General features: G+C 37.0%; 1 protein-coding gene across 2 annotated transcripts; it reads left to right on the forward strand.

Moving 5' to 3' along the window:
- Positions 1-1,443: 1,443 nt before the first annotated feature.
- LOC139974058 (uncharacterized) lies at positions 1,444-21,382 on the forward strand. 2 transcript variants are annotated; one of them, XM_071980974.1, is made up of 6 exons: positions 1,444-1,570; positions 7,992-8,254; positions 11,592-11,645; positions 12,789-12,887; positions 13,400-13,519; positions 17,964-21,382. In XM_071980974.1, the coding sequence occupies exons 2-6, from the start codon at positions 8,015-8,017 to the stop codon at positions 18,105-18,107; spliced, it is 657 nt and encodes a 218-aa protein (XP_071837075.1). In that variant the 5' UTR covers positions 1,444-1,570; positions 7,992-8,014; the 3' UTR covers positions 18,108-21,382. The 2 variants fall into 2 exon arrangements, with proteins under 2 accessions (XP_071837075.1, XP_071837074.1); XM_071980973.1 differs by lacking the exon at positions 1,444-1,570 and adding an exon at positions 2,576-2,732 and having other exon boundaries at positions 17,964-21,376.
- The last annotated feature ends 3,146 nt before the right edge of the window (positions 21,383-24,528 follow it).

A 24,528-nucleotide genomic window follows, 5' to 3' on the forward strand; every position in this document is an offset into this window, starting at 1 on the left:
CCAAAAGTTACAAAGTAGGATTCATATTCGGTATGACTTCTTTTTTTCTAAAAAGGTTGTGAAAGTGTGCCTTAGAAAGTTGTACTTGTTAGTAGTGTGAATGGGTTTAAGAATGCTTTAGACAAGCACTCTAAGTATTGTAATCGGGTCTGATTTTTTGTGTCTTCAGTTTTTCTCTCTACTATAGCGTCCTTGATGGGGACTTGAGTGTCCCACTTATTCAACTAAACTAGACTAAAGCAAAATAAAATAATACTAAGATTTGAAGCAGTGGCGCGCACATAATTTCAAAGGCAGGGCAGGGGAGGGGGCAAATTTAAAAAAAATGACTCTACGGAATCCTTTACAAGAGAGTATTTTAACATAAGTTAAGTATACTACATGTTAATGTCTTAATAGTTGCTGTGAGTGTACGTTGTGTAGAATGATAATAGTTAACCAGGGCAATAGTACCAAGGGGAGATTACACGTGCTAGCATAGTAGGCGTGGCTATGTTGAATTGCCTGTGAATCAAGTTAGCGATTTCCCGGTGTTTAAAGTGAGGTTGTTAGAGGTGAATAGCGTACGCTTAAAGGTTTAAAGTACCAGGCGTGTCAAAATATGTACGATTTGGGTTTAGTTGATTGATGGGGCATAACAGTGATCCTTATGTATTACATACCATATTGTCAATTCACTCAGATAAATTATATAATGTGATGTTTAATAATTATTGCATATGTTATGATTTGTGATTCACTTGCTTTTAATAGTGTTTAGGGCAAGTTTTAAGAGTTGTTTGAAATACAGTTCTAGTATCCTATATGATATTACATTGACATCAACACTCTTTTGTCAACGATCATTTATTAGAGTGAGTAGGGTGTAAAAGAGGTTGTTATCTATGCAAATAATCCAATATGTCAATTTGTGTAGCAGCAACTCCCCTAAACTTCGTCCACGAATTCGATGAGCGTCAAACTCGGAAGGGCCATTTATGTCATCAGTGGTGTGCATATGATTTCAAATTTTGCGGGGGGGGGGGGGGGGGGTGGGGGGTCACTTCATCAAGGGGAATATAGTACCAATAGAGAAATGCTTGCCCCAAATACCGACGTTGTACCTGCTGTGCCATAACCCATCGATATATGCAGGCTGTCTTACGAAAGAGAACATGATGCGTTATTTCATAAGAAGATTAATGCAGTTAACACATATGGTACATGTTTCCTGTTTCTAGAATACTGTGGGTCACCCAATAACTGGTTCACGAACTTGTGAACTATCTTGGGTTGTTTGTAAAAGTGAGATAGTGATATATTCTTAATATTTATTCAACCATTGTATTCATTTTCAGATTGTTTACCAATTCCACGCAATACCACCAGGATATTGTGATGTAGAAAGTTCAAGAGGGCTTTCAAGTGCATTAAATATGATCACTATTATATGTAAAAGCCATATGATCATCACGAACAACGTCATTTCCTATTAAAAGGTCTTCCTTTACATTTCCATAATAAACGTGTGAGTTAACAACTTGTTAAATTGTAAGGCTTACTAAAGACATTTTGTGTCTTCAAGACTGAGGTAGGTGATCTAAGTATTTGTAAGGAATATTGTTTTGTTCATTCTGGTATTCAATGATATGTATTTATCATTAATCATTGGTTATGGAATACCGGTGTTCTGCTTAGCTTTCCGGTTGATATAACTCCATTACATCAAAACGAATAAAGCTAAGGGTTATCATGAGGTCGCAATAATGTTTCACCTTTATCGAACAATACTAGTCCTATTTGGTGGCGTATTTGCCTTTTTCTAGAAAACAATCATTATAATATATAACTAGAATTCAGTTGGGAATACTGAAGTCCGATTTCGGAAAATACATATAAACATATATAACAGTCATGATCCACAAATCTCACTAAACTGTATACATGCTTTATTGAAATTATAGAATATATGTTATTATTTTATTTTTGTTTGATGTTGCAAAGCATTGCAGTCGGAATTAATATACACGACTATTTAATAAACTTGATAAGTATGCTAATTTAATTATATTTGTGTCCATTGATAAGTGTTACACAAACTAAGACATACTCAGAAGGAACTGTATAAAGTGTAAAATTAAAGCAATAATCCCACCATTCTAGACAGCATATAACTCCACGCAATGATACACACTGCGAAATAATATGTCCTCATAGTAAGTTAACTGCGTAATTACATTGCGCTAGTTGCAATCTATGTTCCGCCTTAGCCAGTTTTCAATAACAGGTGAAGTAAAGTTCACAGAACAATATGCTAAATGAATATGTAAACGTTGAGGTGCCGGCAAATGTAAAGGTTTTGTACTGCAACTGATTTATTATCTTTTTTAGCCAGTTTTCAATAGCAGGTTATGTAATGCTTCAAAGAGTATAATATACTAAATATCTATGGAGATAGTCTCTTTACTGTCAACACCAGTTTATCATCGTATTAATGTTGCTGGATTAACCGGACGTTACATGAATGATATGCCCTTTTTTGGAAGATGTACTTTGATGTAGATCTAACTTTTCATTTCCTTGAGCGTTCCGCACAAACAGTTTTACTACTTTATGTAAAAGCCATATGATCATCACGAACAAAGTCATTCCCTACTGAAAGGTCTTCCTTTTCACTTCCACAATAAACGTGTGAGTTATCAACTTGTTAAATTGTTAGGCCTACTAAAGAAATTTGTGCCTTCAAGACTAAGGTAGGTGATCTAAGTATTTGTAAGGAATATTGTTTTGTTCATTCTGGTATTCAATAATATGTATTTACATATACAACCATTGGTTATGGAGTACCGGTGTTCTGTTTAGCTTTCCGGTTGATATAACTCCATTACATCAATACGAATAAAGCTAAGGGTTATCATGAGGTCGGAATATTGTTTCACCTTTTCGAACAATACTGGTCCTGTTTGGTGACGTATTTGCCTTTTTCTAGAAAACAATCATTATAATATATAACTCGAAGTCAGTTGGGAATACTGAAGTCCGATTTCGGAAAATTCATATAAACATATATAACAGTCATGATCCACACATCTCACTAAACTGTATACATGCTTTATTGAAATTATAGAATATATGTTATTATTATATTTGTGTTTGATGTTGCAAAGCATTGCAGTAGGAATTAATGTACACGACTATTTAATAAACTTTGATAAGTATGCTAATTTAATTATATTTGTGTCCATTGATAAGTGTTACACAAACTAAGACACACTCAGAAGGAACTGTATAAAGTGTAAAATTAAAGCAATAATCCCACCATTCTAGACAGCATTTAACTCCACGCCAGGCGCGTAGCCAGGATTTTTTTCATGGGGGTGTTTTGCTGGAGACTGACATGAGGGAGGGGTCTAAGGGGAGGGGGTGTCCCCTCCCGTTTGGCGAAAAAATGGAATTTTAAGGCCTCTAGATGCAAAATGGTGCAATGTTTGAGCTCAAATCATGCAAAAGAATATTTATAATTATTTTGTGGAATAATTCTATTCACATCAGAAAAATGTAATCCTATATAGACTCAATTATTGATGCAAGGAAAATGCGAACCTAAAAGAGATACCTTTCTCAATATATATCATGTACAAGCAACTAGGTTCAACTTCAACTCAAAAGTTTGAACTGTAAGAAGGATAATTTGGGGAATCAGAGATAAAAAGATCAAGGGAATTGCGGACCTATAGAGTTCCCCTTCGTTTGGACTGTACAAGTCTGTTGACAAGCAAACTGGGAACCCAAAGAGTTAACGGTACTCTCACATCATTGATTTTGGCATATTTGCTATCACGGGTTTCTTAGAGTCTCACTAAAAGTAAAACTAAAATCCCATTAGTGCGATAATTTAGAGTTTGTATAAGTTGGGCGTATACTGTAACGTGAGTCTTGACGATAGAGAAATTGTTACAGACGAAAGTCCAATCTTCTCAGCTTCTTCGCCAAGTCAGTAAGAATGACATCTGCGCTGACAGCAGTGGCGTAAGAAGGTACTTTTGAGTGGGGGCTGAAGACTGATGGCCGGCCTGGGGGAGGGGTGTCCCCTCCTCTACGGATTTTTTTTTGCATTTCCAGGTGGCCTAAGATGCAAGTTGGTGCAATATAGCACACTTCAACACCCACTCCATTTTGTAAATAATTTTGCATTTTCACCTGGCTTTATAGATGCAATTTGGTGCTCCAAATGAGATTTTTTTACTGCCAAAATGTTCTCAGCAATGAGGGAAGCGGGAATAGCATAAATGAGTAAAATGACGAATGTTGTTATCATTTATTGAGAAATGAAAAAGGGGTTTTCTGACTTGCGAAGCGGGGGGGGGGGGGAACGGAATGATACCTCCACCCCACCATATTTTTCACTGGGGCTGTCGCCCCCCCCCCCCTCGCCCCGGTTCCTACGCCCTTAGCTGACAGGAACATCTCTGTGGATATTCAACAACGCTAGCCCATTTAGACGTTCTTGGCGGTTTTTCTGCCTTCTTTTCTTTCATGAAAAAAGAATGGAGGGTGGTCTTTTGTCGCTTTTTGTCACTCATTTTGTCTCGCAATATTCAAGCTGTGTGCTATCTAGGAAATCGGCACTAGCGGCTCATAGTACGTATGAAGCCTATATGATGTTCGTGACCTTTGAGCTATATATATCCGGTAGCTACAACGTTATTGTGCATGGCGATGCACCTGTTTCGACATCGCTATGACTCACTCTGAGTTTCCTGCCCGCTGCTTGAACTTATCGCATTCTGTAGTAGAGGGTACTCAACCTGAACGGTTTGACCTATATATATATATATATATATATATACAGTACAAAGTGCATCGTTGTAAGGAGGATTGGAAGAGACTCGAGTGAGGCCCGGAGGAGGGTGCGATAATTATCACTAGCGTATCTCTCCAAGTCACTGGTGTTTTCTGCATATATTTGTGGGGGCACTTGGGCCATGGGGGGTGTTTGAACACCCAAAACACCCCCTTGGCTACGCGCGTGGAGTCCACGCAATAATACACACTGCGAAATAATATGTCCTCATATTAAGTTAACTGCGTAATTACATTGCGCCAGTTGTAATCTATGTTCCGCCTTAGCCAGTTTTTAATAACAGGTGAAGTAAAGTTCACATTATAATATGCTAAATAAATATGGAAACGTTGAGGTGCCGGCAAATGTAAAGGTTTTGTACTGCAACTAAGTTATTATCTTTTTTAGCCAGTTTTCAATAGCAGGTTATGTAATGCTTCACAGAGTATAATATACTAAATATTTATGGAAACGTTGAGGTGCCGGTGTGACAGTACAGAGTATCCCCCTGCACATTTAGTCCGGTCGGACATTATCTGCTGAAAGTTGTGTCCCCCCCCCCTCCTTCACAGCAAGTATAGTCCAGCCGGACGAAATGTCCTGGCACAAAATATCCGCAAATACTTCATAGTATATATGTCCCGCATAAAATGATGGCAATTCGACATTCAAGAGGCAACTATTCATTATATCAATCATAAAAGCAGATGCATACATAGTTTGATAGTACAGGAAATTAATGAGATGTTGTGCGTTGCTACAAAACAAAACAAAAAAACTATAAAAAAAAGAAAAATTAACAAGGCTTCCATCTGTAAAATATGTTATCATGTTTTTGTTGTGGTTGCTGCTATTTCATCCTCCGTATATGTTGCATGTTGTATTCGGCCACTACATTGCGTTCATAGTCATCTTTACAGAGGGAGAGATCGCATAAACCTAACTTCCTCCCCAACAGAGGGCGGGTACAGGATAGGGCAGGTAACAACCACAACAAATAATAGTTGCAGAGGTAAAAGATTACGAACCTAAAGAATTTCATACTTCATTGTAGCCGTGTTTCCTCAACACACAGCGGGTAAGATTTAGCAATTATGGTAAATGTACTTTATATGTCTACGAGACTTGCCTAGCCAACATGAAATTTCATCCGTGAATATAGTTCATTATAGGACGGGAACCGATGGAGTTACATTCTAAACGAAATCGGCAATTATGTATACAACACTCAGGCCTATACACAGAATTGTGAGTGCAAGGAGGGGGTGATTTGGGATGGTAAGTTATCGATTTGTGTCCTGGAGAGTAGTCTTGTTAAGTCCGTGACACTATATGTGATGAACTCTAAAATATTTTTATTTGCTAGTAACAACCCTGAGGTAGCTGGAAGATACTTCCCTGACCTTGAAAATGTCATCACTGTCCCCACCCTCTCCGTACAGGCCTGACACCCATTTCTTTACTTTCATTACCACTTTATTGTTTACGTACTTACACTTCCTTTGCTTTTCACTCTACCATCGAGCCAAGGTTTTCTCTCTTGGCAAAACGATGGAAGGGTCGTGCCCCCCAACCTCAAGACCATAACCTCGTTGCGATGGCCTTGCGTTAAGCAAATATTCATTCGTATAGACAAATGGTATTTGAACCCAGGCAATTTCAGCGATAAAGGATCGTTGATTCTAATGATGACATATTTCTTAATGGACAAAAAGTGGTTCAAATACGAACGTATATGTAATAAGGCTTTAGGCTCTACATCCCCATAAAAAAATGGCACGGTGTCTTTTCCTAATGAAAGCAATGTTTCTGAAAAGGGCAGCAATACTTGTATTCTATCAACAATGTCAGCCACCACCTCCCTTCCTTATTCAAACACCTCTACTGATTCATTTATCATCAATTTACAGCCAATATGTTCAATTCGTTTGGAAACACTTTATCCCCTAAGAAAAAGCTGCAAACATCAAAGAAACAAAAAACAAGCCAAAATAACAAAAAGAACAAAACGAATAGGACAGAGTAGGTTGCAATATGCTAGATTTGTTTGTCTCATCATGTTTCTCACACTTTAAATACGTCATTCTTGTAGAGATAAGTTTGTTCAAAGAAAGTAAATGAAGTGAAAATCAAAACATGAAATTGGAAGATAGTCACAAATATCATATTCTGAATCAATATCAGCCTGGACAAAGAGTAGTTAAGACCTCCAGGAGAGTACTTTTTGAAAAAGTCTAGCAATTATAGTGGCCAGAACTTACGGCTATACAGACTACTTTTAAATAATTAATTTTCCCAGACAGAGAGACTTTAACTAAACTTGAACTTTCCTTCATGTTGTGGACAACCTGTACAATTACAACAGCTGGAGAATTTACCTGTTTCCACAATTCACTAACAGGAATGCTATGGAGACTTGTTCGTGAACAGGACAATGATGCTTTGATCTCTTGGCTCATCTTGCAACGTTTTACATACCATACACGCTGATAGTTTTCCACAGAATTTAGGCATAATCTTTTCTCTAGAAATTCATGATCAAGGAGATATCATGTTTTCTTGCAAGAAAAACTGGGCTACAGAATTGGTACTTTTAGCTGAAGTGTCACTGAAATTTAATTTCAATCTATATCAGTATCTGAAAATAGAAAATTCCCATTAATGTACATACTACACGGCCACTACTTTGGTCTAGATTTGTTTAGTAAGTTTTCTTCCGCAGTAAGGTTGGCCTATAGAGAATATGGCATACCTAAAATAGGTACTATCAGGCCTTCAAAGTACCACCAGCGTACAACCGATTATAATTTACCATAAGCAATTGCTTGAGTTTTTGCGAATGAGTTTTTTACAACTAAACACAAGTGGTAAAAGAATATCATTTGTGCACCAATCAGGCCTAGAGGCCTAGTAATATATATATATATATATATATATATATATATATATATATATATATATATATATATATATATACAGGCCTGTAGGTGATATGATGTTAATCTTTATTAATTTAATTTATATCTGCTATAGTACTTGCTAGACTTCGATTTATGTAATATCACTGAGCGTTAGCTGTATTTGATGTATTATGAAAAACATTAAAAAGTTCTACAAGTACAAGCAATATCTGATTCAGTGAACCAAGATTTTATGATTATCTTTCTAGACATAAACGGTTGTTCTACAAACATGGCTCAATTACCCAACTTTCGACAAGTCTTTCCTTTGAATCATCAACCCGCTGTACAGCAACAGGTCCCTCAAAATGTTGGTGACCTCAAAGGATCAGAACTTCGGCTTGCAACAGGAACCATAATTATTCTTTGTGGCGTTTTTGAAATTATCATCGCTACTTATTTAATATGTTTGGGTGACAGTCTCCATTGTCCATATTATGATCGCGTGGGCTGGGGACTCTGGAATGGTGCGGTAAGTGCACTTTTAAAAATATCACCTACTTCATGTAATTCGCTTTTTCGGTTTACCGTCCGTTTTGTTAGTTTCTATTAAGAATTTTGATTCTTGATAATTGTTAAGATGCTATATAACAGCTTTCATTCCAACGAACTCAGTTGGATATGTGTCACTTATATATGAGCTTATTTCTACCATACTGTTAACTGTTCGACGATATTCAATGCTACTGGAATGCTACTGGGGGCACCAATATAAAATATTTCATGGAAGATGAAACATCCTCATATCAAACTCATTTAGGTCACTTTATTTGAATCTTATTTTATCGTACATTCGTTTCATTGCAAACATAGTTTCAGCCTAAATTACATCGACTGTTAAAACCAAACTCTGGCCCTTAATAATTCTGTCTTCAAAACATATTCACAAAATTTAGCAACATTTATCAATTGCTTTATCACCATCAATAAGTTTGCACAAGAGTAATTCCTCTATACTTTCATTTTGCTGCTGTGTCGGTCTGTTGTTAACATGGTATGTTAACAAATGATGAGCTCTGGCAACACATGACTGCTTCTTGCATGTTGTTTATGCACTTTCTGTGACAAGGAACGGAGTGAAGGATTACCTTACGGTACTTACTGGTATAAGATGACTCATCGCCTCGAAACATTAAAACAAAATAAACTTGATGGTTGTTTAATGATAAGGGAGAAAGATTTAGCTTTTGGAATGTATGTCTCACCACGTTATGCAAACAAAGTATCCAATCATACCTGAAAGGTTTAGAATTAAAATATGGAGTAGACTTGACATGACTTTCAACACAGGTTTGGTTTACGAGCAGGCCATATTAAAGTAGGGAGGGGGAAATGTCGATCAAGGAGCCCATTCGAGAAACCCAGTGGCTGATTCCATGCTGTAATATCGTATGACTAGATACAACAGCCTGTATATAAGCTGTACAATATTACTGTATATTGAGGACTATTGGTTAAGACTTACATTGCTGCATATATTTAACAAACTGACTCATGCTCACACAAGTTAGCAGCATATCATAGTTTCACACTAAAGGGACGTGGCGCTGAAATTTGTGGTACTTTTAATGCCCGGTTGTTTATAAGAAATCATCAAATTTGAGCATAGTTAGTAGAAAATACTGCATCAAAAAAATCTAGTATTGCAAACCCTCGTGAATGTTTGAACAAACTGGAAACAGGCAGGTTGTGAGGTAAAACTAGTAACATACAAAAGTAGCACCTGGTTGACTCAAGATTTCCAGGAACCGGGAGATATATGTTTCATGAATTTAGCTCCTAGTAAGTTCTTTATTCTCATCCTTGGTGCCAACTATGTTAACTTCAGGGAAACTTTTAATTCATAACTAGTGCAAGATATTTTAGCATAGGGAATAGCCCCAGGATCATACACTTACTCCACTGATGGCAACCATGGATTAAGGACAGTAAATTTGGGGCTAGGCTACAGTAAGGTTAGGGTTCCGTGTCCGTTGCGTTACCGTGTGTGATACCAGGCTAGGCTGTTCCTACTAGGCTAGCCTGCACAATAAAGCGTAGCCTACAGTGTATTGTTACACAGTGTAGAGTATAGCCTAACAATTAACAATCATGAGTCAGGCAACAACTTCTATGATCATCGTGTATACTGTTAGTGGCGTTCCTTTCAAGACCCACCTCCTAACTTTCATTAGCAGTAGAATCTCCCAGCACGACTGGATTGTGATGTCGTGATGTTTTTTAAACGAACAGAGTAAAAATCGAATCTGGCTTCAAAATTATCTTAAGATGATGCCTCAAGTGATCCTGACACGAGTCTTGCTATAGTGATAGAAACCGAACTTAATTTCATCGGTATCTATGACAGGAAGCCATTCCCACTGTGCCGGTGCCTTGAGAGGGTTGGTTATTAAAATATTTACTCTTTTCCGGTGGTTTTGTAGGTTAACTAGAACAACCGTTAGCCTGGCACATAAGTATTTTCCTTGCATACACACATTGCGAGACAGTGTTGTTTACCCATCAGAGTGCGTCCATGACGTCAGCGAAAACGGGTCTTGAACATTTATGAGCCGGTCTCATGCGTTTCGAACACAAAATTGGTCATCTTTTTTCATGTGTAACGGAAAATTTCAGTAAACTTAAGCTGAATGCAAATTTTAGATTGTTTGTAAGGTGCTGTGCTTTACTAACGCAAGAATCCGTTAGATTATTCTTTTAAATAGGGCGTTATAATCGCCACTACCCTGCCTAATTTTGATCAAAGTAAACTATCAGTGTAGGTTGATGCTTTTGAGTGAGCTGTTCGTTGCTGCAAGCGAGAAGCCGGAAGTAGCGTCTATGTATGTGGTATAGTTCTGTGGTTGTGACAAGTTAAAAAGTCCACAGTTTGTGTTGACTGAGGTAAACCTCAGTGTGAGCACTGTACTGATATTCGATACAAGCGTAGCCTGCTTGGTAAAGTAGGTAGCTAGTAATTATTGATTGTGGGCGTTTGAGTAACGGTACTGGTTTGGGGAAAAACCTTTCTATTACTAATCATCCATGCAATCCATGGCATCTATTATTATAATGGTTTGATACGTTCTCATGACCTCGCACTAACCTAAGGATACCTTTGATGTATGATCACTCAATTGATACAACTATTGTTAAATCGTGTGGTATATAAACAATATATATATATATATATATATATATATATATATATATATATATTTATATATATATATATATATATATATATATATATATATATATATATATATACTATGCGTAGGCGTATACATATTGAAGATAACAGATGTCATCAGGCAGTTTTTAGTCACCTATATAAAGGGTGCATTTATTGTCATATTTACGCGAACGTAAACCATAACACCAGCTCCAAAATCTTCTCCAATCAATAAATTCATGATAAATACTACTGCAATGATCAGACCCTAGCTCAGGTCAAACATACATATATGCATACATACGAACATATATGAATACACACACGAACTAGACGTCCCCTCTAAATATAAATATATAATGTGGTAGATGTTGAGACGGTCGATGTCCTACCCTAACTGTAAAGCTTAAATGCCCTTAAGTAAACAAGATGACCTAACTGAGAAAAAATGTCTCGCAACAATTCCTGCTGCATTCACCTACTGGCGATAATATCTTATAAGCGTCACAGTTGTGGGTAGGGGTTTGCTACCCTGTGAGGCAGAACTGATGGTAGCCTGGGTGTGCTTCACCTTTAATATCTACCAACAATTGTTAAAAACTAATATCACTGCTGTTTCATTTTTTGCTATTCCTATGATTTCCATTCTTTGCAGTTCGCCATAATAACAGGATCTTTCGGACTTGCCAGTACACGAAAGAAAAGCATCGTAAGTTTTCACCTGTGACCAAAACGCTAATATAGCTACCAGATGTAGTCATAATTTTATTAACATTGGGAATTACATGACAGCGTTACATCAATAATGTTGTGGATGTTGTATTTCTACTATGACGTGTTTGTTTGGATATTGCTACAAGTTATAGTACAATTTGCATGGTTGCGCATTACAATATAGAGAGGTTCATGATTTATTGAAGTTGTGTGAAGATTCAGCCATACTTTTCTAAATATCTCTTATTTACTGATTTCATTATTGACCTCAGTTTTGGGGGGGGGGGACAAGTAATCTAACCTCTACACTCACTTGCCGTATCAAAGTTGGTATAAAGCCTACCACCCAACCTTTTGAATGTTTCCTTTGTAACTTCTTATTTTGACTAATCGTGATTATCCCGTATCCAACAAATAAAGCTAAAACACTCAGGAGGTATCTAGATCAAGGCTCAACTGAACGACTGGTTCACGCTTTTGTTTCCTCCTATCTGGATTACTGCAACAGTTTGTTTGTGAATTTGCCAGTTTCTCATATAGCTCCCCTTCGGACAATTCAAAACGCTGATGCGCACCTAGTCTCACTCACTAAACAGTTTGATCACATCACTCCTGTACTCCGTTCATTGCATTGGCTTCCCATCTCTCAGCGCATCCAGCTTAAGATCCTACTTCTCACATACAAAGTGATCAACGGGCTTGGCCCTTAATATATCACAGACCTTCTTACTCCTTTTGCGTCGGTCAACTACAGCTTCGCTTCGCTCTTCCAATCATGCGCATTTGCAATTAACTCCTGGTCCACGTACTCGCACTCGTTATGGCGATCGTGCCTTTTCTGTCGCTGCGCCTTCTCTTTGAAACAAACTTCCATGTCTCGTTCGTGACTCTTCCTCCCTTTGTATTTTAAGAGACAACCTAAAACATTTCTGTTTGATTCCTAGTTTCTTTGTTTTTTCCTTGGTTTCCTTTGTCTCTTTCCTACTTTGTAAAGCGATTTGAAACGCTGTATTTAGCGCTATATAAGTGTAATTTATTATTATTCAAACATCATCAGTTATCAGAGCAAAATTCAACTCGTATCTAAGATCATAGATATCATTATTGTCTTTAACATACATTATTTTACTTTTCACAGGTGATCACTTTTAAGGTTCTTGCCATCATTGCAACACTAATATGTGGGTTATGCCTTGGTTTTCAGGCGACTATAACTGCATGTAATGGAGATGCTTACGTAAGGACCAAGAAAACATTATATATTATTCAAACAAATAGAAATCATACGAACATTTTATTTTCTTTACACGAAAGATTGTCATTGACATCATTTTGCAATAGCTATAGTATATATTATGTATAAAGTGATTCTCAACTACGCCATCGTCTCGTTTTATGAGGATAGGTAAAGTTGTGTTCATTCTTGCATTAAATGAAAATATTTCAGATCAATATGGTTCAATAATGTAAATGAAAAAGTATTTATTGTTCACATTCCTCTAACCTGAATTATGGTAAAGCATCGTCATGAAACAGCTGAAGTTTATATGAAGTGTCTTGTAAGAGCCATGACGTTAAAGTCAATGCTCAAACTAAAACACTGATGTTTGTATGGTCAAAGGTTAATTAATAACAAAAGATGTTCGCCGTGTGATTTGTGATGAAACTGTTGATTACATATTACAACCGTTTTCAGGTTGATACATGCCTAGTACTTTATATTTGCCTTTTGCTTCTCAATTTTACTAGGGTACTGCTCGATTCCTCTTGTACAGCATAATTTGCAGTTTGTTTGGACTGCAATTCTTGGCTTGCATCATCGGAGCTAGTGCCACGTGTTTTAGAAATGGAGTACCCCAACATCAAGTGGTAAGTTTCCAACCCAGCTGCCAAGTGACATGTAATCTATTTCTATTAAACTTGCAGCACTAAAATTCATGTTTATGCCACAAACAAAAATACCAATCATGAGGGCCGAGGATCCTTTGAAAAGTCCGATTAACACTGAGTAGCGGCCTCTTATTGACGATTCGTTTCTCCGCTTATTCTATCTAGTTTTCTGCCTACTTTTTGCAGATCTTATCTTAAAATCAATTTCAGATACCTCGAAATACCAGAAAATTTTAGATATCTGTAATTGAATTCGAGATATCCCAAATAAATTCGAGATATCCGAAAATGAATTCAAAATATCTGCAATTCTATTTCAGATATCTGAAATAGAATTACAGATATCTCGAATTCACTTTCAGATATCTGAAAATTCCCGATTAAATGTTAAAATGGCTTTCCATACGTGCCATTTTAACATTTAATAGGGAATTTCTGCATATGCATTTCAGATATCTGGCTTTCAATTGCAGATATCTCGAATTCAATTCAGATATCTCGAATTAAATTTAAGATATCTCGAAGTTAAGTTTAGATATCTGAAATAGAATTTTAGATATCTAAAAAATATACAATTTAAGATATCTAAAATTCCCGATTAAATGTTAAAATTGCTTTCCATACGCACGACTTGTTCTTCGGGGCGGAGTCCAATAGTGCAGAGTCAGTACACAACTAGTGACGTCATTCATTTACTACTTTTCCCTGTCAGTAGTTGTCAAGCCGATTTTCATGCAACATTTATCGATTGTGACGAAAATGTGTACCACTCTACGTACAAATGATCCATGTTGAATACTAAAGTATATCACGTGCTCACTTGAGCGCCGGCCTGCGAATATTATTTTTTTCCCAAACTGAACTGACGCTGAAATTATTTCATCATTCTGATTGGCTCTCAGCGAGCCAATGAGTTTCCGTATAGGTTTCCGTAAGTATAGTTCATAAGGCTATACACAACTAGTTAACAAGTCAAAAGACACAGACATATCGTCAAATGCTTTATTTGTGTACACTCACTGGCTGGCACACACTCACTCGCTGTATTCATGGTGACTGCACATTCGACTAGGCCTATCATGATTCATTGACTGAATACATTTTGAATTTATGATTATAAAACTAAAAGTATCGCAACTCCAAATGTACACAAACAACTCGTACATATGCACATCGGCTACATGTATACAATTACAAATGCAATGTTTAATTGTGTTGTATGCACACAGTACAATAGGCTACATTACATGTGTTGTGTAGAGCGGAGCCAAGCGAGTAAACAAACGATCGAGGACTGCCTATAATGGGCGCAGTAGTTGGGAATAGTTGCTTCATTCTGTTAAGAGCACTATATACTTTCGTTCATATATACCTACCAAAAGTTCTGGAAAGTTGCTAATGTGAATATCTTGAATTTGTTCGTGTTGATCATACTGATATCGAAAGAGTATGGAGGGATCCATGTTGAATACTAAAGTATATCACGTGCTCGCTGAGAGCCAATCAGAATCGAGGAAATAATTTCAGTGTTAGTTCAGTTTGGGAAAAAAATATTCGCCGCCGGCCTAGTGGCGTTACAAGAATAATTACGTAATAAAGTAAAAGTTCTATTTTCAACCCTTTCTGGGCCAAAACGCATGAGCTATGTTCATCCTACCATGTCAGTATTCCAAATTAAATTATGAACAGTTGATGCTATACATGTCGTTTTGGTCTTTAAAAACATATATGTGCACTCAGTATACAACTGACGTGTTACAAAGATTCTAGAAGTTTATTCATCCGCTGATCAATCAAACATGTAAAAGTAATCCCACCTGCCGTCTTGATGATGCAGCTGTACGGCTTAAAACATCGGTGATGACGTAAGGAGCTCGTGACGAGTTTCTCCGTGGTTCATATTTTTAATTGGCTGAGTTGGTGTTAAAATTAATAAGTAAGGCCTGTAATACACTTCTAACGGTATATTGTAGGCTAAATGAGACTCATTGCCGATTTGAACAGTCTTGTATCTGAATCAACCACTACAACAACTGTGAAACTGGAATTTATACATATTAGGAGGCATTTTGTGTCGAAACACTATTCTAAGCTTGATTTATCACACTAAGCATGAAAGCCAAACTATCAGTCTGTAGGCCAACGTGATTGTTGAACTTTGAATGAGCTTCTATGCGAATTTCAAATTTTGAACGATGTTTCTCCCGTTTAGAATTTGATGCTGTTCTTTAGAGTTTTCTTCGTTCCATCAGTATGTATACACCACATGGTAGAGAAGGAATAGTCAGTGAGGAGGTATTCATGTTGCATATTCGAATAGTGTGCGTTGCAAGTATACACGTGACAGCAATACTGGGTCTTGAACTCCTTAAATTAGAATGTAGCCGAACCTCACACCTTGTAGGTTTATATGCATTTATATATTTGCCCCATTACCGTTAGCATCATAACTGAATATTCATAGACCAGATGTTACAAATCTGATGTGACTGTAAGTATAAGGATGGAATATCAGAAGTTCAATAAGGTTGACAGTGGTATGTGTAAATCTAGCCCGCGAAGCCAATGAAATTTAACGATGAGGGTAAATGCCCGCATGTATGATGCACTACTTGATCTGTTTCGGTGGGGGGGGGGGGGGGGGTTGTGGGTGGTGTAAAGGTTAGAACTACGAAAATAACAGTTGCTAATATGAAAATGACATCAAAACCAGAGTACTTTACAAGAAATGGACTATATAGCTGCAATTTTGTTTGACAATTTTGTTGTTAACATCTGCCAAGCTCAACACCGATGAGCGTCAAGCTGGGAATTTCCCTGTGTTGTTCATGTGATGCTACATCTGTTGTGACGATTCAAGCCATACTATTAAAGACCAGAGGCCTGCTTTTATAACTTTTAAGCCAGTCCTTTTGTAACATAATTTGCATCTAAATAGCGTTCTTATCTAAAAAATCCACGATACAAGGTCAATTAATGCCAATGGTCAAATTGGTGACAGTTATGCAAAAAATATATGCAGCAACTGTTTAAGGGTAGATGAAATTTGCATGATTTGCGTTCTTTTTCAAGTTTCCATAACTTTACAATAAAGTAGAGCATGTTGCAATAGTTGTCTGATCAACCAAACATAAGTAAATAGTAAAGGGCACATAGCCCTTACAATTGACATTATGCATTGATCCGTGTATTGCCTTTTTGTCACATCCCTACACGTCGTGTACTGGGGATGAGATATTGCATTTTATCGACCATTCTGTGAAACATTGGTACTAAAATTGCTGCCAACCTCACACCCCTTGAGGTACTCTACTGAAACTTGGAAGATTAGTCTGACTGAATCTCGGGTATCATGGGGTGACAAAAGAAATCAAATAGGTTTTTTCACAGACTACTTCTTAATCATGCATAATGGTAAAATAATAAAAGTTCAGAGGTCAAAGGTCAAAGGTCAATTAACCGACAAATAACAGGTTGGTCATTGGATGCGTATACGAAATGACAAGATAGCCCAAACCTTAAAACACAAGAAGGATATCAGGGGGTTTATGCCTATACAGTTGACTAATTAATGAAATATTTAAAGGTCAAAGATCAAAGATCAAAGGAGGTGGAAGGACAAATTTATGCGGAACGCGTTTCGTATAATATTCCTTAACCGTAAACACGACAGAGTTCAAGCTGTGGGTATGTAGCCTACTTCTGTGTCGGACGTAGTGTGTCACGTGACTTATGATTTCATAAGGTATAGGTCATATGTGAAATGTCAATTAACCATTTTGGCCATAACAATTGCATTCTAAGTTGCTGAAGCCCTCAAACCATGAGGTGTATCAGACTCTGCGCATTTATAACGCATTAATGACAATGATCACGTGATCAGAGGTCATATTTGTGTGATTTATGACGTCCATGGCCAAACGTCAGATGTAAAATAACCAAAACATTAATTAATGTAAACACGAAAGGTCACTGGATGGTCAATGGCCAATGGAGGCAAATGGATCAAAACTGGCCGTATTCAGTCACAGTTTTATTCCGGTATCTGGTTTTTAATGCTTAGCAAAATCAATGCAAATTATAACTTGGAGGAAAATTTATATCATACTTTGCTATTGTGCACATGTCAAATTATATGAAAGTTACAAACCAGGTAGGAATGATTTGCTTGAATGAATGTTTAAAGTGTATTAAAATGTAAAAGAGATCATTACAAATCTTCATGTTTCTCCAACGTTGTGTGTCATAGTAATGACCTCACACTGATCAGACACCCAAATGTTTGGATGAGATCTGTAACTCCATGATGCACCTGCTTGTTTTCTGTTGTGTTTTGTTCACGTGTTTTTTTCTGGGGTTTTTGAGGGTGTAATAGTGAGTGTTTCCTTAAAAGGATAATGTAATAATTTTACCTTTCTTACAGATTACTTACCCAAGGCAGGCTAATGTAGCAAGTCCATATACAGGTGTAGTTAATATGGCCATGCAACCAGCTCCAGTCAACGGTGGCAGTGTTAATGGCGACCCTCCATCCTACCAGGTCGCTATTACTCAGCCTTACATCTAAGAACAATTTTGAAAACAAGCGTTAATTATTATCACAATAATTATTTCTTAAATTTTGTTACTCTTGTCAATGTCAATCCGAGCCTCATTATTCACTGTATGGTGAACCACTGTGAGTTTTGTAAAATATAAGTGATAAGTTACCAATAGATTAGCTTGTTAAAAGTTTTAATCTTTTAACAAGCTAATCTAATCTTTCTTATAAAATTGATATTATTAGCTTATCAACAACGAAAGTGCAGTAATTTAAGTAATATTATCCGCATTTTGGAATAGGGGAAGGAAGGGTGAAGAGGGTTTTGGGATAATCAACTGCTAATAGTATCCCTGTTTTTTTGTCGTCGCACTCTGAGATGTGATTTCCAAATTGGTACATTATAACATATTTGCAATTCCTATAAGACCGTTGTAGTTTCTATTGAATGGTTCAACAGTTTATTAAGCCGTTGTCTTTCTTAAATGCAGCTCTGTATGTTTGTTATGTTATGTTTGTCAGTTATGTTTGTATCCATAGCAAAGAAAGGAAATATTCGATACAAAAGCAGGGAAATGACAGTGATATCATTGTATAATCGGTGACGGGAGATATAACAAACAGTGTTTCAAAGTTAATTGTATGACGATACCATTTACGTTAGGTAACCGTACATGAAGTCTTGTACTTTTGAGTTCTGAAAGACGTGTAACGTGTGTAGAACGTATTTCAACACGTTCTTTATTTGCAGATTGAACCGCATTACATTCCATGCGTTCAGTACAACTGACATTACACAATAAGGGCTAAAGTGAAAATACTGAACCTTTCTTTGAGTGTGTCGTCATTTAATTTACACTTACCAATTGGGATCTTCAGACACGCCCTAAATTAAAAGAGGGGTCTGTCATATCGGTCTATTCTAGTGCCGCGAAACTTCACAAGTTACAGTCTCTAAAAATCACTCAGAATATTTTGGTCCGTTCTTTTTTTGCAGACTGAACCACATTACATCCCATGTGTTCAGAACCAGGGAAACAGACAAGAAAGGTTAATTGAAGAGCTTTAAAAAGTTTGTAGTGATATGTAAACAGTATAGATCACGCGCATTATGTCCCAAAAGTCGTATCTACATCTCAGTTAGGATTTATATGACAGCACCCTCGGTAAAATCGTTGAAGATCCCCATTACGTGTGCAATAGCTATACATATGTTCACACCATTTGATCTGGTTATTACGTTTAGAAAAATTGACTGTCCAAGTTCTCTGTAGTTACAAGTTCATCAAATTGTATCTTTTTTGAAGAAATATTATTTTCTTCTGTGGTTATAAATTGGACAATTGTTTAAAAAATTTAAAGACATTTTTCGGCTGAAGTACCCGAATGCCATCATCTGTTTTGCTGTTGCCAGATGCACTTACAAAATATCAGAAAATTAAAAAAAAAATCAATTCTTTGCGATACAAGATGCTATGAGGATGTGGTTTTCGCCAAACGATTCCGACAATTGTAGATATAGGGATATGTTCCGTTAGGATAATGTAACCATCATCAAATAAAGATAAAATAAATCCACGCTGTTGATTGAAGACCTTATCTCTCAACATATTGTCTTACACTCGAGATATTGTTGATTGATCTTGACTGACTAAACCCTCCTTTTATACTATAGGAAATGGATCACAGTAGTTGTGTGTGATATAAAATATTAAATTGTCCTTCAAAAAGTTGACCTTCCTATTATAATCTTCTATTTGCTTGACAGCGACATGCAACTTATTTATATGATTCTCGTAAGAAGCACATTCCGGGTATTGGCCTTGAACACAAACTAGGCCAAAGAAAAAGGGTTTTTTCACAGAGGAACGATAGTATCAATCTTGAACCTGTTAACCAAACCCCACTTGCTTACATATTGGCGCTTCGATTGGGTTATATCCTTATAAAGACAGTAAAAGTTAGGCACACCAGTATTTGACCAATACGGTTTAACATTGCAACTGGTTACACTACCTCCACACAGTAAAAGCTCGAATATCTATCGCAGTGATATCATGGACACCAGGCTCATGACTGTGTATCTATGTGTGTACATGAGACAAAAGAAATTCCTGTCACCTGCAGTCAAACAATATAAAGATCATTACTCATCCGTTGTCCAGATAAAGGGATTAAGTAAGGGAAATGTCATCGGCTGTAGTTAATACAATATAAAACAAGTTCGTGTGCACTTGTAGTTCATTCAGACTGAGGATTTGAACAAGGAATCACAAGTATACCCATATGTCATTTGAAAAGAATCACCACCTCTTCAGAAGAATTACATTGGTTAAGATGCTTTCTTAGGATTGTGTCAATATTATTGTGTAGTCACCAAAGTGTGATATCAAAGACTATTTTCATCCACAAAGTATACTAATACAGAATATGCAAAGTTTTGTCTGGAATTTGCACTTCAATATAGATGAGCTTCAGTGGAGAGATATTTTTTTCAGATTTCTCTAAAGTCACTTAGAGATACTAAGATTTGATACTTTCAGTTTCGCTTTATACATTGTATTTTAGGTACTAATTATTTACTTTTTTAATGAATAAGGAGGATAATCCACGGTGTACGTTATGTGGTGAAAGAGATGAAACGTAAGTTCATTTATTTTGGGAGTGTAATGTTACCTTCAACTTCAATTTAAATGTTGAGCAGAAAATTTTAAATAGACAATTTGTTTTCTCTAAGCAAGATATATGATTGGTTATCGTCTTCAAGTAAAACGCCCTATGAATTTCCTTATCTTTCATATGCAGTATTATATTTATCAGGAAAAAATGAACAGTGGTATTCCAAATACAAATGCATTCTTCAATAAGTTTAAATTCTTACTAAAAGGTGGAGAAATATCTTCATTAGTGCGAAACTCGCTCTCCCATTTCTTACAATAACCTTTACGCAACATTTTCTAGTTGTTCTTCTATTTTTGATGTTTAGGTTTTCGGAGTCACTATTTATTTGTCCTGATTCAGTTATATCTTGATTAGCGTGGGAATGTTTATTATTTATTTCGAAATTGGTATTAATTTAATATACTTGGTTAATTGATCACATTATTTTTCACAATTATGGTCGCTATTTAAGAAATAGCTATTGTTTATTTACGAAAATGGAAAAACAAAATTGTACATTGAATTCAAAGTTTGAATAAAAGATGGCAGAAAAAAATCAGCTACCTTGTGTGATCAATCATGGGTAGGATAAAAAATAAGCTATACACATCATCACATAGCATAACCATTTGAAAGCCCCATATACTCAAATTACACCATCTCAAAGTATTTTCAACAGTGATGGCAGAGGTTATTCGACTCCTCACCCCACACACACACACAAACAAAACTAGGTTATATCATCGGGTAACTGAACGAAACTGCAAATGTTTGCAGCACAGTCCCTGTATCATAAATACCCATTCTGTTGTGGGTAACCCGTGGCAGAAGCTACTAAATGGCCAATCACTTCTCCCTGCCACTTATAACTGAGCCAGAGATCTGCTCACTCAACGAGTTACCGGATGGAAGAGCCACGGGTATGGTTCATTACCACTATCAGACATTTTCTGTAGTGTGGTACACATACCAGAAACCCGTAAGACGTCACCCGCCACAATGCCCCTCTCCAAATTACCAGAGAAGCTCAACGAATAACCCCATAAACTGATAAATATGCAGCATATCACCATGTAGCATACAGGACTATTGCCAGACATTTTCTATGCTAGAGTATACGCCTGCTAGGAGTTTTATTTAGCAACACCCCATTTGCCCTAGTTCCATCCACTGAGCTACATCAACACAGTGAATAACTGAATGTAACGTATTGCAAACTGTTCAGCTTACCAACAAGGAGTAATGGTGACCGTCGCCAGAAATTTAATGTGGTTGGGTACCCCTTTCAGACGTTCCTAATTCCTTATTGCCACTCACTGCCCTGGACCTTTTCCTCCCCCATTGTATACACAAATAATTTTGGTACATGCAGGGATATGCTACTCAAATGACAGGTAGGGAAACTCTGCATTTCCCAAGTATATGGATATAGGTCTGACTGTCTAGGAAGACACCCCACAAACTATGCATGGGTCGCGAAACATTCCTACTACAGGTCGCGGGATTTTCCCAAACGTCGAACATTCTATTTACAGTTTTCAGAGATCAAATTTGTATAAGTCCGTGGTCCAAGGTAGCTTTCACCCATTCGCGAATCGATTCTGAGGGTAGGAGTCTGTTTGGTTGGCATGATTTAGTCCTCGTGGAAGATCATTGGCCTAGACGTTATCTGACCATTGTTCATACAGTAACCAGCTGTAAATATAGCGTTTAACGTCACGCTGGTCTAGTTCAGTTTTATGTTGAAGGGGGTGTGGACGTTTATGGGCTTCTGGCACGGGTACCCACCATAGAAAGATAAAATAACCATTTATGATGCATGTGACTATGTTGGAAAGTCTTAGAGTAAAAGTTTGATGAGTTACTCAATGCTTTGATGTAGTTCACTTGGATTGAGGAGGGGTGGGGCGGAATATATGTAGGTAGATCCATCACACCATTTTTCTTTGGAGGGGGATAATTTTAGGAACCCCATTACCACATACACCACAGGAATCTCGGCAGACGTCCAGTTCTTCTTAATTTGATATATTGTAAACGTGAGCTCTTTACAAAGAAACCTATAAGTGGACGTATGACTGCATTCATAGTCTATAGTCAGAGACGTACACATGATTTCAATATCATGTACAATCATTCGTTCATTCTCTGTTTAGTTGCTTACATCATTTTGGAAACAGTTTGGTAACCAAGATTTGCTCAATTCCATGACTAAATCACTATAGACTTAAAAGGAGCCAAACGTTTGTAGTAAAATAGATCTCTTAGCCATGAGTGCATGGTTTACATTTAATGCATGTGTTACAGGACACATTAATAGCTATATACACACATTAACAACCCAAACTACAATTGCACACACAAGCAAGGTCGAAACGTTGTTATCGTGAAAGTAATGTCGTCATGCATTAACCTGCAAACTTGAATCAGGGAAGTTTTGGACTTGAAGAACCCTTTTATCTCTATGAACGAAGTGTAGAACAGTATATTCCACAGCGGAAATTATTCACATTTACTTTGCCGATGCGGACACTGATTTATTCAGTTATCATTATATATTTTTTTAAGTCAGGTAACTGACCGGTAAAGGGCTGATCCAATGTCTCAATCTATGACCCTCTACTCAGTTAAAACGTTATGTAGTGTATCAAACAACAATGCCTTTTCAATATTCAATATTATTATATCATTTACAAAGGAACGGTGAGAATTTTTGCTTCACTTCATTAAAAAAAAAGTAGTTAAATATGAATGCAGGTATATAAAGTATACGCTTTAATACGACATGAAACACCAGCTCTAAATGAAAAAGGATAACAATAATTGACTTCAAATATATTTCTAGACTACCAATCGCTCTCTTATAAAAAAAGACGTTTGGTAACGATTTTATGTAGTATAATAGGCATATATTATTATGGAACAACTCAACATTGACCATCTCTTATCGCAACAAACATTGTATGTTAACCAGTGGCGTAGGAAGGTACTTTTGAGTGGGGGGGCTGAAGACTGATGGCCGGCCTGGGGGAGGGGTCTAAGGGGAGGGGGTGTCCCCCTCCCCTTTGGAATTTTTTACATTTCCAGGTGGCCTCAGATGCAATTTGGTGCAATATAGCACACTTCAACACCCACTCCATTCTGTATACTTAATTTTGTATTTTCACCTGGCCTAAGATGCAATTTGGTGCTCCAAATGAGATTTTTTTTCTCATTTGGAAATGAAAAAGGGGTTTTCTGACTTGCGAACCGGGGGGGCGGAATGATACTTCCGCCCCTCCACATTTTTCACTGGGGGGGCTGGCGCCCCCCCCCAGCCCCCCGGTTCCTACGCCCTTGATGTTAACGGTATGAACGCGTAATGGATTTTTCATTCGGCAAGATCTGATGAGGCAGAAAGTCATTCAGCGGTATCAAACCAATTGTCACATATTGTGATACAAGGGTGTATGTCATTCTTTAATATATTTTGCCACGCCCCTATGAGGATTAAATCCACTTCCTTATTATTCGGCATTGACGGTTCGTTGGTTGAGATAGAAATTGTTAATCTCTGCCAATGAACGATTTAACTCCTTAAAACTTCTTAAACGCTGGAAAATATAAAGTTCACCGTCGGCGCCAAACATTAATTGACGAATGTTTTGTTGTAATTTAGTTACCATCTGGGTTATGTTCTTTCACATATTGGCAGAAGAACAATGTTGTTGCCTGAACATTTTGCCAAATCAAGCATTGCATTAGGTCATTTTAGTTCATGTTTTGATCGGATATACTTTACTGAATC

This window comes from Apostichopus japonicus, chromosome 9 (genome assembly GCF_037975245.1).
Source record: "Apostichopus japonicus isolate 1M-3 chromosome 9, ASM3797524v1, whole genome shotgun sequence".
In the NCBI taxonomy this organism is placed as follows: domain Eukaryota; kingdom Metazoa; phylum Echinodermata; class Holothuroidea; order Aspidochirotida; family Stichopodidae; genus Apostichopus; species Apostichopus japonicus.

Excerpts from the sequence above, each read along its gene's own strand:
- LOC139974058 (XM_071980974.1), top strand. The coding sequence starts at position 8,015 with ATGGCTCAATTACCCAACTTTCGACAAGTCTTTCCTTTGAATCATCAA. Across the intron at positions 8,255-11,591 it reads GGGGACTCTGGAATGGTGCG|TTCGCCATAATAACAGGATC; the intron begins GTAAGTGCACTT and ends CATTCTTTGCAG. Across the intron at positions 12,888-13,399 it reads CATGTAATGGAGATGCTTAC|GGTACTGCTCGATTCCTCTT; the intron begins GTAAGGACCAAG and ends CAATTTTACTAG.